The sequence below is a fragment of the Desmodus rotundus genome, chromosome 5, assembly GCF_022682495.2.
Source record: "Desmodus rotundus isolate HL8 chromosome 5, HLdesRot8A.1, whole genome shotgun sequence".
Lineage (NCBI taxonomy): Eukaryota > Metazoa > Chordata > Mammalia > Chiroptera > Phyllostomidae > Desmodus > Desmodus rotundus.
In genome coordinates, this window is record NC_071391.1 from 89,579,711 (window position 1) to 89,593,116 (window position 13,406).

At 39.9% G+C, this 13,406-nt stretch overlaps 1 protein-coding gene across 2 annotated transcripts in view; it reads left to right on the forward strand.

Annotated features, from left to right (window-relative positions):
• ARCN1 (archain 1) overlaps positions 1–12,361 on the forward strand; it is a 36,815-nt gene extending 24,454 nt beyond the window's left edge. For both annotated transcript variants that reach the window (XM_024570744.2, XM_053924214.1), the window contains 4 exons: positions 2,891–3,038; positions 3,331–3,439; positions 6,268–6,472; positions 10,399–12,361. In XM_024570744.2, the coding sequence (XP_024426512.1) occupies positions 2,891–3,038; positions 3,331–3,439; positions 6,268–6,472; positions 10,399–10,488 (552 nt within the window). In that variant the 3' untranslated portion in view covers positions 10,489–12,361. The remainder of the gene's footprint in view (positions 1–2,890; positions 3,039–3,330; positions 3,440–6,267; positions 6,473–10,398) is intronic.
• Positions 12,362–13,406: the final 1,045 nt, after the last annotated feature.

The following is a 13,406-nucleotide window of genomic DNA, read 5'->3' on the forward strand; positions in this document are numbered from 1 at the left end:
GGGGGCCTGGCCCGCAACCCAGGCATGTACCCTGACTGGGAATCGAACTGGTGTGACCCTTTGTTTCCAGGCTGGTGCTCAGTCCACTAAGCCACACCAGCCAGGGCTAAAGTAGCCTTTTAATATGGGAATTGAATGAAAAGTCATTTTAAAATCTAATAAATAATTTTATACCCATAAAAGTGCAGAGAGAACGTATCTGTTGCTGTTATGTAAAGATTAAAGAATTCATTTAGGAATCCATTGCTGGAAATACAGTTTTTAAAAAAACAAAGATTTTAAGCTTAATAAGGAAGTATTTTATTTTCTGTTTTTATTTTTTTAAAGACTTTATTTATTTATTTTTAGGTAAAGGGGAAAAGAGGGAGAAAGGAAGGGAGAGAAAACATTGATGAGCCAGAGAAACATCTGTCAGTTGCCTCTCACACGCCCCCAACCAGAGACCTGGCCTGCAACCCCGACATGTGCCCTAACTGGGTATTGAACTGGTGACTTTTTGGTTTGTGATATGACACCCATCCCATTAAGCCACATCAGCCAGGGCAGGAAGTATTTTATTAAAACAGGTTATGGCCCTGGCTGGTATGGCTCAGCTGGTAGGGCACCATTCCGTGGAACTGAAAGGTCACTGGTTCAGTTCCTAGTGACCTGCCCGGGTTGCAATTGGGGTCCCCTAGGGTGTGTATGGAAGGCAACCAAGCAATGTTTGTCACTCTCTCTTTCTCCCTCCTTCCCCCTCTCTAAAATCAAAAATAAAATAAAATACTTAAAAAAAACCCAAACAGGTTATGAAACCAAATATACTCTTTCTGCCACTGTATAAATACCAGTGCTTGTTTTGTTATCTGAAGGGCAATATCTAATGGTATATTTGGAAAGCGCATAAAAGATTTACAAAATGTAAGTATATATGTTCCACCTGCCTGAATATGTATGAGATGTTCTTTATTACAGTTGTTCTTGTCACATTTTATTCAGATGATTGATTTCACATCTCATCACAAGAATGAAGCCTTTTCAGGGGAGAATGTGCCTTTGTCTACTTTGTTTTCCTCCTATAATCACAAATTGTCTTTTAGAAGTAGTGCTTCTATTATTTGACAACAGCTTTGCTGAGTGTTAAAAGTATATGATATCTGTCCAGAAGGTATCCAGCCATGTAATATGAAAAATTGAGACATTTATTGAAGAAGATACAAGATAGAAAAGACATCATACATAGGACGACACCTCAATCCCCTTCAAAGTGGGCACCTTGGGACCTCACACAGTTGTCCCAATGGCCATCAGCTTGCCCTGTTGTATTTTCCTGAATTTTATTGATGGTCTGAAATTTCTTCCCTTTCAAAGGTGATTTCAGTTTTGGGAAAAGCTAGAAGTTGCAGGGCGCCAAATCAGGGTTGTTGGGGGGGCTTAGTCACCTAGGTGATTTGATGTTTCATCAAAAAAAAACCCCCCCAAAAACAAAATTCTGCACAAGACATGATACATGAGCATGTGCTTGTGGTGATACAGCTGCCACTAGTTGACCATAGCTGTGGCTTTCTGAATCATCTAAATAGCTTCCACGGAGGAATGTTCAAACTTAATGCAAAATTTGATACAGATTCGTTGCTGTATTCACTCAGTTATTTTGAATGCAGTGGCCACACAATACACATGCTTACTCAAGGGCGTTTACCACCCCCACTGATTAGTACAGTGAAGTCGTCATTGTTCACGTGTGCACATTCTAATCCACTCTCCGTGGCTGCCAGATTACATTGATGTTGTGCAGCCTGTTCTTGTTATGTTAACAATGGCTGGACTTTTTCCAGGCAGGCCTTGTGTGTAAGTTGTTATCCAAAAGCTAGTTCTTTTTCTTTTTCTCCTAATATAACTTCCTTTTAAAAGATTAGGGCCTTAAACAACAGTAAGGGGTGGGGGGGAGGAAGATGATCAATAGGAAAACTTGTGTTTCATATTTGAGATGAGATACTAATTCATCTTTTCATAGAATAAGTATATAATAATAAAACATTTTAACCCATTAAAAAAAAAAAAAGATTAGGACCCTGACTTGGTAGCTCAGTTGGTTAGAGAGTTGTCTGGAAACTCTAAGGTCATGGGTTCAATCCCTGGTCAGGGTACACACAGTAATCAACCAGCCCTGGCTGGTGTGGCTCAGTGGATTGAGTGCCAGCCTGTGAACCAAAGGGTTACTGGTTTGATTACCATTCAGGTCACATGCCTGGGTTGTGGGCCAGTTCGGGTCTCTTGTAAGGGGGCGTATGAGAGGCAAGCACACATTGATGTTTCTCTCCCTCTCTTTCTCCTTCCCTTCCCCTCTAAAATAAATAAATAAAATCTTAAAAAAATAAAAAAATCAACTGATGATTGCATAAATGGGTGAAACAGCAAATGGCTGTTTCTGTCTGTCTGTCTCTCTCTCTAGAAATCAATTTTTAAAAAAAGATTAGCTCATCTTACTTGGCCTGAGTTTGAACAACTTTAGGACTGCCATCTGGCCTAGACAGTTGATCAATGTGTGACCCTAGTCTTTTAGTTGGCAAGTTTGACTTCACCATGAGGCTGCTCCCTGTGAAGTATTTTTGGAAAGGACTTGGTTAAAGGTTTTTTAACTTTCTTAATTACAAAATTAACTTGTTCAATTACAAATAAAATGACTTAAGAGTTGAAATCACTTTTTTTACTTATTTTTTAAATAGTTTAAATTTTAAAAGTCTTTTAAAGAAGTGAAATCTTTCCTCAAAATAAAGAATTGGATTTTTTTAGGTACCCTATTTGAGATGTTTTGGTTATAAGCCATGGAAGACCAGAGGGAATTTATTTCCTGTCTTACGTCTAAGTCTCAGAAGCTTTGTTTCTGTTGTTTGGTTTTTTTTTTCAGACCCATCCAAATGTAGATAAAAAACTTTTTACTGCAGAATCTCTGATTGGCTTGAAGAATCCAGAGAAGTCATTTCCAGTCAACAGTGACGTAGGGGTGTTAAAGTGGAGACTACAAACTACAGAGGAATCTTTTATTCCACTGACAAGTAAGTGCTTCTGGCCAGTCCCACTAAGATAGTTTGTCGAGAACTAGAAATAGACCTGGCTTATACACTCTTGTCTTCATTGCCGTAAGAGAATTCTTTTTGAGAAAATGACCTGCTGCATTTTGTGTATTTTAATCATTAGCTTTATTTTTTTAATTGTTTTAATGTTGAAATTGTTACTTAATGATAGTTTACATTAGGATGTTTAAGGTTCACAGCTGTTAGCTTTGATTTGCCATCTTAACTCTTTTCCTAATGTTCTAGTATGCCTGTCCTGTTGCTTTGTCCTCAGTTAATTGCTGGCCCTCAGAAAGTGGAAATGGCTGTGACGTTAACATAGAATATGAGCTACAAGAAGATAATTTAGAACTGAATGATGTGGTTATTACCATCCCACTCCCGTAAGTGATGTTCCCCATGTAATCGTTTTTTTATATTGGGTTTAGAGACCTAGTCTTTTGGAACTTGTTTTGGAGGCAGCAGTTAATTGACTATTCATTCTAAGATATTTACTTCATAAAAAGACCAGTTGTGAAAGAAGCCTGGTACGAAAGGCTACATGCTGTGTGACTTCACTTAATGACTTCAGAAACGGTAATACTCTTAATACTCTTGGGATGGAAATCAGGAGGCAGAAAAGAAGGCTTTGTTTTGTTTTGTTTTAGAAGAAGGCATTTGACTGCAAAGTACAGAGGGGCACATGGGAACTTTTGGAGATGATGGAAATGTTCTATGACTTGATTGTGGTGGTGCTTACAAGATTACATACATTTGTCAAAATGCATTGAGCTGTACTTCAAAAGGAGTATGGAGTTTACTGACTTAAAAACCAAACAGGTTCTAGAGCTATTTTCAGATGTTGGTCCTTAGTTTGTTCATGTAGTAATGAAGATTTGCAGAAGGAGGAGGCAGTGCTTACTTTCTCTGTTTTGTTTTGCAACTCTTTAAGAAATTGAGTCTGTTGGAATGAATTTTTCATTTTGCTCTCTAAACTTTTGTCTAAAGATGAGAATGTTTTCAAGGGAATTACTGATTTTTTCTGACAAAGATGTCCACATTAGTTTCAGTAAATTTTCTAACAGCTTTATCGAGGTATGGTCAACATGCAGTACACTACACATTTAAATTTTACAATTTTTGCCCTGACCGGTGTGGCTCAGTTGGTTGGGCGTTGTCCTGCAAAGCGAAAGGTCACGGGTTTGATTCTGGTCAAGGCATTTGCCTGGGTTGCAGGTTTGGTCCCCAGTGGGGGCACCTGTGAGAGGTAACTGATCCGTGTTTCACACATGGATGTTTCTCTCTCCTCTTTCTCCCTCCCTTAACCTCTCTCTAAAAGTAAATAAATAAAATCTTTTAAATTGTACATTTTTTCAAGTTTTAACATGTATACATCTCTGAAACCATCGCCACAATTAAGCTAACAAAAATGTCTCTTGCCCACAAAAGTTATTCTTGAGTGTTTAGATTTTATTTATTTAATTTCAGAGAGAGGGGAAGGGAGGCAGAAAGGGGGAGAAACATCGATGTGTGAGAGATACATCTACTGGTTGCTTCCCTCACACCCCTAACCAGGGACCTGGCCCGCAACCTAGGCACATGCCCTGACTGGGAATAAAACTGGCAACCCTTTGGTTCGCAGGCTGGTGCTGAAGCCACTGAGCCACACCAGCCAGGGCCTTGTGTGTTTATAAATGGTCTGCTTTCTAGGTTCATCTGGAAATACTCTCTACCTTAAGTTTATTACTTCACTATCATTTCCAGTGAGTGTACGCTATTACTACTTTACCAGGGAATTACTAATTTACCAAGGAATCCCATCTCCTCTCCTTTACCTCTTAGCCTCCCATAACCCATGAACACCCAGTAAGTGTATTTTTGGTGTACCTTTACTGTTAATATTGTTTCGTTATTGTTGCAGAGAAAATGGAACTAATTTAATTTTTTAAGTTTGTTTCCTTTTTGATAATTCAGGCGTTTACATGATGAGGTCTGGTTTTAGTCATTCTTATTTCCATTTTTAAAAGTAGGCTTTATTATCAATATCCCCCTTAACTGGGAGCTGTCTTATTCTTCACAACTGGTTCTTCTTTCAGAACAGTAGGTGGCTGCCTTGAACCATTGTAGGTAGGTCTTGGGCATTGGTAGCAGGTGTGGGTTTGTCAGGACTTATTTTATTAGACTATGTTTAGGCCTCTCTATTGACCCTATAATTGTGTCAATGATGGTTTCCTGTGTCTTAGTTCAATTTTTCAATAGTCTCCAGACTATTGCACATTTAGACAACTTTTTACCCAACTATCTAAAACTGATCAAATTAGAAATCAGAATCAGATTTGGAACAGGGCAAAAAGAACATATATACAACTGGGACCATAAAATTGATAGGGAAAAGTTAATTGTGTTGTATCACCCTTAAAGTTTTCTTTGACTCCATTATTTACCCTGCCCCTATTACAAGCATTGCATGTCACTGGTGAGTTAAAAGGTGGTAAGAGATGGTAAGTTTAGAATGTATAGGAATTGGTGGCACTGCCTGTCAGCCATGTGTGGGGGTGCGAAGTACATTCTAATTAGTTCTTTTGCAGATTACAGACAACTGTGTATCTCTTTCTTCCGTCATGTTTGCATTTTGTCAGGGGGTAGTTGTGCTTTCACTTACCAACCCAAGTTCACTTACTGGGGTGTAAATCAAATAAATCCACTGGCTTCAGCTCCAGTAAATGCTGAAACATTCTAAAATCTTTGAAAACTTTCTCTCAAAGACCTAAATTTATTCCATTCCAAGTAACTATATAATGGTGTTTAAAGTTTCCCCCTGGTACTAATTTATTTTATTCCCTACTGTCACCTGTAAAGAGAGCTACATTATATTAAAATTCCTTCTTGATACAGCAACAGACTATTAGTGCAGATTTTTAGAAATACATTCCACTTCACACATTTGTCAATCTCAGTCCCCAGCTAGCTCCACATGGTCAGAAGAGCCCACAGGCATATCTGCCAATTACTTATGGTTGCATATATCTGTATCTACACAGGGAATGAGTGAGACCCTTAGCCAAGGTGCTGGGACTGTGATCCTTGAAGTTACTAGGGAGCCTAATTTTTTCTTGAACTATATGAAAGTGGGCAGAATTTGAGGAGCATAATCAAATTTGAGGCTGGTTTTCCTTGGCAGAGTTCTTCCAGCTCTGGACAACTAACTTGACATGGATGTTTCTTGTAACAGATCTGGTGTTGGTGCACCAGTGATTGGTGAGATCGATGGTGAATATCGACATGACAGTCGACGAAATACATTGGAGTGGTGCCTGCCAGTGATTGATGCCAAAAATAAGAGTGGCAGCCTTGAGTTCAGCATTGCCGGGCAGCCCAATGATTTCTTTCCTGTTCAAGTTTCCTTCATCTCCAAAAAAAATTACTGTAACATACAGGTACACCATTTTAATATAGAACCTAAATGGGGAAAGTGGTAGGACAGATGCCAGATAGGTAGCATGTCTTCATGGTAAGAGCAAAAAAGCAGAAAAGCTGGTGTCCCCTGCCCATTCCATTGCTGGCTCATTGTTTGATCTTGGTCATAGTTTTCATCTGCTTTACTTCAGTCTTCCTCTCTAGATCAGACAAAGTTAGAGACGTTGAATATAAATACATACAAAGACTTAGGTATTGTGCAAGATGTATAACCTCTTATTAGTTGCCTGTTTTTTTCATAATCTCATATTTTGAAAACCATTTGCCAAAACACCCAACATAGAGTTTTGTAATGTCACTTCATTTAACCCAAGGAATGAAAAAAACAATGTTTTATTTAAAAGGTAAAATTACTGCCCCGCAAAAGTGATTTTAATACAAATGGATACATTTTTTTGGACTGTTTATGTCACAGATATAAATACAGATAATCAGCCCTGGCTGGCGTGGCTCTGTGGGTTGAGTGCCAGCCTGAGAACCAAAAGGTCACTGGTTTGATTCTGCTTAGGGCACATGCCTGGGTTGCAGGCCAGGTCCCTACTTGGGGGCATGTGAGAGGCAGGCAGCCAGTTGATGATGTTACTCTGTCACATTTATGTTTCTCTCCCTTCCTCCCTCCCTTCCCCTCTCTCTAAAAAATAAATTTTAAAAATCTGTTTAAAAAGATAGGAGCACAGATAATCATGAGCCAATTCTGTTGCAAATCTTGTCCTTTAGGTAGGCAAAACAATAGAAATTTGTGAACTCTTCCTTTTGTTATTAACTCCTTGTTCCTCCACTTTTTAACTTGCTTTATAAGGAGCCAGTTTATATAGTCAAGTTACCCTCTCACTCATTGATTTGCTTATTATTCTGTCACTGTCTCACCTTCGTAGATGATCTCTGCCCTCCTGTAAGAACTTGGGAAGTTATAATTTCCTCTGTTGGATGCTTCCAAAGAGCAATTCTCTTTCTCACCTCTGAGTTATTGGCATAACCCCATCAGTATTGGAGCACACATTGTTGAACCCAAGACATAAGATAGAAATGGGTACATTTTCCTGTTTGGGACCATTTGGAGAGTAGGTAGTATAATTGCTGTCTCAAAACCTCATTAGAGCCCTGGCTGGTGTGGCTCAGTAGATTCAGTGTTGGCCTGTGAACCAAAGGGTCACTGGGTCAATTTCTAGTCAGGGCACATGCCTGAGTTGTGGGCCGGGTCCCCAGTGGATCTTTAAAAAAAAAAACCTCATTAGAAAATGTGAATCAGGAGACATCTGGCCAAGATGGAGACATAGGTAGACACATTGTGCCTCCTCGCACAACAAAAAGAAGGACCACAGCAAATTTAAAAACAAAAAACAACCAGAACTGACAGAAAATTGAACTCTATGGAAGTCCAACAACCAAGGAGTTGAAGAAACATTCATCCAGATTGGTAGGAGGAGCGTAGACGGGCAGCTGGGCAGAGAGGACTTGAGGCAAGGCAGTGGCTGGAGGACAAGGGTGGGCAAGGTGGCAGCTGGTGGACCGGGCAGTCCCACATCTGCATGCAGATAAACCGGGAGGAACAACTGGGGAGCGAGACAGACCTCACAACTTGAGAGAGTTCCAGAGTGGGGAAATAAAGCCTTAAGGCCTCTCACTGAAAACACCTGTGGGGGTTGAGGCGGCAGTAGGAGAAACTCCCAGCCTCACGGGAGAGTCTGTTGGAGAGACCCACAGGGTCCTAGAACATACACAAACCCACCCACCAGGGAATCAGCACCAGAAGGGCCCAATTTGGTTGTGGGTAGCAGGGGAAGTGCCTGAAAATCAGCAGGGAGTGGAGCAAGTGGCACTGTTCCCTCTCGGACCCCTCCCCCACATGCAGTGTCACAAGGCAGCCACGTGGGTTGCCCTGCCCTGCTGCACACCTAAGGCTCCATCCCTTACTAAGTAACAGGTGTGCCGAGACCCCCCCCCAAAAAAAAAAGGCCCAAATGAAAGAACAGATCAAAGCTCTAGAAAAAATACAACTAAGCGACGAAGAGATAGCCAGCCTACTAGATGCACAGTTCAAATCACTGGTAATCACAATGCTCTCAGAATTGGTTGAATATGGTCTCAAATTAGAGGGAAAAAATGAAGGCTATGCTAAGTGAAATAAAGGAAAACAGTGACAGGAAGGAAACTGGGACTCAAATCAATGGTGTGGACCAGAAGGAAGAAACGTTCAACCAGAAAAGAATGAAGAAACAAGAATTCAAAAAAAATGAGGAGAGGCTTAGGAACCTCCAGGACACCTTGAAACGTTCCAACATCTGAATCATAGGGGTGCCAGAAGGAGAAGAGGAAGAACAAAAAATTGAAAACTTATTTGAACAAATAATGGAGAACTTTCCCAATCTGGCAAAGGAAGTACACTTCCAGGAAGTTCATGAAGCTCAGAGAGTCCCAAAGAAGCTGGACCCAAGGAGGAACATACCAAGGCACATCGTAATTACAGGAGCCAAGATTAAAGAGAAGGAGAGAATCTTAGAAGCAGCAAGAGGAAAGGAGACAGTTACCTACAAAGGAGTGCCTATAAGACTGTCAACTGATTTCTCAAAAGAAATCTTATAGGCAAGAAGGGGCTGGAAAGAAGTATTCCAAGTCATGAAAGGCAAGGACCTCCATCCAAGATGACTCTGTCCAGCAAAGCTATCCTTTAGAATGGAAGGGCAGATAAAGTGCTTCCCAGATAAGGTCAAGTTAAAGGAGTTCATCATCACCAAGCCCTTATTGTATGAAATGTTAAAGGGACTTATCTAAGAAAAGATAAAAAATGTGAACAGTAAAATGATAACAAATTCACAGTTATTAACAATCGAACCTAAAAAAACAAAAACAAACTATGCAAACAACTAGAACAGGAACAGAATCACAGAAATGGAGACCACATGGAGGGTTATCAACAGGGGAGTGGGAGGGGGAGAAAAGGGGGAAGGTACAGAGAATAAGCATAAATGATAGGTAGAAAATAGACGGGGGGGGGGGGGGCGGAGTTAAGAATAGTATAGGAAATGTGGAAGCCAGAGAACTTACATGTATGACCCATGGCATTAACTAAAGTGGGGGAATGCGGGTGGGGGGAATAAAGGGGAGGACGATCCATAAAATATTAAAAAATGTGAATCAATGGTTCAAGTATTGTGTTGGTGCCATTATAGGCATCATTGTTACAGGAGATTCATTAAACTATACATTTTTTATGAAAAGAAAAAACAAGATATCCTTAGAAGGACCCAGCTAAATCTAGAAAATAAGTATGATAGAGCAACTTAGTAAGACTTTGAAAACAAATCAGACAAATAATTTTGAAGCGTTAGAATACTGCATTTTGGGTCAGAATGTTAATTGATCATCCTGGTAGAATGTCTGTGAACTTCATAGGTTTTATATGCTAAGGCCTGGGTGGAGGCCACTCATTCTGGATCTTTTACTTAATACCATTCTACATCTCATCCCAACAGCTGTCTTTTCTATCTAGAAAGCTGGTTGATTATGTTGATGGGGAAGAGTGATATTATTAGCTGCATTTGTTATCAGTTGAACTTCTTTTTTAAAAGATTTTATTTATTTATTTTTTGAGAGAGGGCAAGGGAGAGAGAAAGAGGAGAGAAACATTTATGTGAGAGGGAATGTCAATTGGTTGCTTCTTGTGTGGGCCCCGACCAGGGGACTATGAACTGGTGACCTTTCGCTTTGGAATGACACCCAACCAACTGAGCCACACTGGTCTGGGTGTGAATTCGAACTGTTTCAGTATTTCTGACTTTTAATACTGCTTTTAGGAAATCTGATCTGCTGTATACTGAAATTTTAGTCAGCACCTTGGAGGCTCACTCTCTTTTTGCTTTACCTTACTCTTTGTTTGTTTTTCTAGGTAACCAAAGTGACCCAGGTAGATGGGAATAGCCCTGTAAGGTTTTCTACAGAGACCACTTTCCTAGTGGATAAGTATGAAATCCTGTAATACGAAGAGGAGGGAACCGAAAAGGAAAACTTTCAAATTAATAAAGAAGAAGCCAACAGTGGCTGAAGAGTTTTTTTTCCCCAAATCTACAAGCCTTTGGTGACCCTTTTTTTCCTAGTGTAATGCACGATTCTCAGCGCGCAAGGACCCTCAACTCACTCTCAGTGTTTCAAGTCACAGGGACATTCTTTGGCAAAGAAATGACACAAACATAAAGGGAAAGGCTGCTGATTTCTTTGGCATATTGTACTGGCCAGCAGGAAAGCGAGCTCTTCAGAGAATGCCCCCAGTTAAACACCTTCTTGGCCTTTATTTTGATCTCTAAATATAGTTATATTTCATACTTTGTTTTTTAAAAGTTTTCTCTGCAGAAGATTTTAATGTTTCATACTCCTTTACCTTCACTTTTTTTCTTTCTATACATTCAAGCACTGGGGTTATCTGTATATAGGTGTTATATTTATTTGGTACTCCTAGAACAAGTTGACCTAAACCAAGTTGATTTTTAGATTATACAAGTGAGTTGTTTAAGGTGTTTGGAGTCTAGAAGTTAAAAGATAAGGATGTCTCATGTCCTTTTCCTATATCCATTCGTTCCTCCACTCCTGTGCCAAGTTGTTTTCCTTTTAGGCTGGTCTCTCCAGTTTAGAACAGTATAGTGAATATTAAAGACAGCTGAGTAACAGCTTTCAAATGGCACAGCCCCCACTTCAATATCTGGGAGGAGAATGATTATGTCCAGTTACGGATTTCACATCCATGGGTAATTGTTTCTACTGATGGTGCTACCTAGGCTTCCATTGCTCCACATTTTAAGTACTTCAGCTAAAACATAGTAGTTCATGGTCTTTGTAATCCATTCACATTCCTCAGACTTACCACCTCTCCCTCTTTCTGTCTGTTGTCTATGTCATCAGTCCTTTTCTAGCAGAGATGAGGTTATGATTTTGGAGGCTGTGGGTTCAGTGAATCCTTGTGCCGATCCCGTTGGCCCTAAACTATCAAGGAGACTCCATTTCCACCACCAGGTTTTTAGGATTTCAAGAGGCAGCTGACTATATTGGTATGTATTAGATTGCTGATATATACTCCCATTTCCTTCTGGTCTGCCCAGCACTTTTCTTCACCAGCTCGTCTTTCCCTGTTTCTGAAATCTTTCCCTTTTCCTCTTCCAAGACTTTTCTATTGAGTGTCATCATGTAGTAGTTATTTCTTAGCCCCATCCCATCCATTACTTTTTTCATTGAAAAAACTACACCAGCCATTCCATCGCTGGCTTTTAATCCAGTATTGCACTCAAAGGTTGGTGGAGTTGTTGTAAGGCTGCAGCCACAGGCAGGGGAAGAGGCAGGTGACTATAAATGACTTCTGCACTGTCAGCTGGTTAGAGAGTACCACTCCCACTCTGAATGGCATTAGTCTTCCCTGTGAAAAGTATACTTTACTTGAAGCAAAGCAGTCACATCAATGGTCATGGATGGAATTGTTTGCCAAAGAAATTTCTGGCCTTTCCCTTTCCCTTAATTGCATCAGGGAAATCGTTATCTGTAGCTTGGTTTCCAAGTGAGGGTTTTTTGTGTGTGTGTACGAGTGTGTGTTTTTTAGGAAGGGGACTGGGATGAGAAATCTGTCGTGTAGTTAAATAGGCAAAAAATCTTACTAATCCAGTTTTGTTTGTGAATTGCTTGTCCATATGATTTTTTTAAAAGTTAAGTTTAGTTTTACAAAAACTTCTTTTTCTGAAATTACTTTTGGGGGAATATTTAAAATGAGAGATGTTTTGTAACCCTGTAAAATACATAGGGGGTATAACATTCCAGTGTATACAAAGAAAGCAAATTCTTTAATCAAATAAAGAGTATTATAAAATGAATGTTTAGTAGACTCTTGTCTCATACTTCGGTGTCTGCTTGCTGATTCAGGATAATGTAATGGGATCTAAGATTAAAAATTAATGATATGTTTCTTTTAAGAGAAAATAAGAGTATTCATTGCCTTTTTTAAAAATATATTTATTGATTATGCTATTACAGTTGTCCCATTCCCCCCCCCCCGCCTCACTCCACTCCATCCTGCCCACCCCCTCCCTCCCACATTCCCCCCCTATAGTTCATGTCCATGGGTCATACTTATAAGTTCTTTGGCTTCTACATTTCCTACACTATTCTTACCCTCCCCCTGTCTATTTTCTACCTATCATCTATGCTACTTATTCTCTGTACCTTTCGCCCCCTCTCCCCCGCCCACTCCCCTATTGACAACCCTCCATGTGATCTCCATCTCTATGGTTCTGTTCCTGTTCTAATAGTTTGCCTAGTTTGCTCTTGTTTTTCTTTTAGGTGTGGTCGTTAATAACTGTGAGTTTGCTGTCATTTTTACTGTTCATATTTTTTATCTTCTTTTTCTTAGGTAGCTCCCTTTAACATTTCATATAATAAGGGCTTGGTGATGATGAACTCTTTTAACTTGACCTTATCTGAGAAGCACTTTATCTTCCCTTCCATTCTAAATGATAGCTTTGCTGGATACAGTAATCTTGGATGTAGGTCCTTGCCTTTCATGACTTGGAATACTTCTTGCCAGCCCCTTCTGGCCTGTAAGGTCTCTTTGGAGAAATCAGCTGACAGTCTTATGGGAAGTCCTTTGTAGGTAACTGTCTCCTTTTCTCTTGCTGCTTCTAAGATTCTCTCCTCCTGTTTAATCTTAGGTAATGTAATGATGATGTGCCTTGGTGTGTTCCTCCTTGGGTCCAGCTTCTTTGGGACTCTGAGCTTCATGAACTTTCTGGAAGTCTATTTCCTTTGCCAGATGAGGGAAGTTCTCCTTCATTATTTGTTCAAATAAGTTTTCAATTTGTTGCTCTTCCTCTTCTCCTTCTGGCACCCCTATAATTCGGATGTTGGAACGTTTCAAGATGT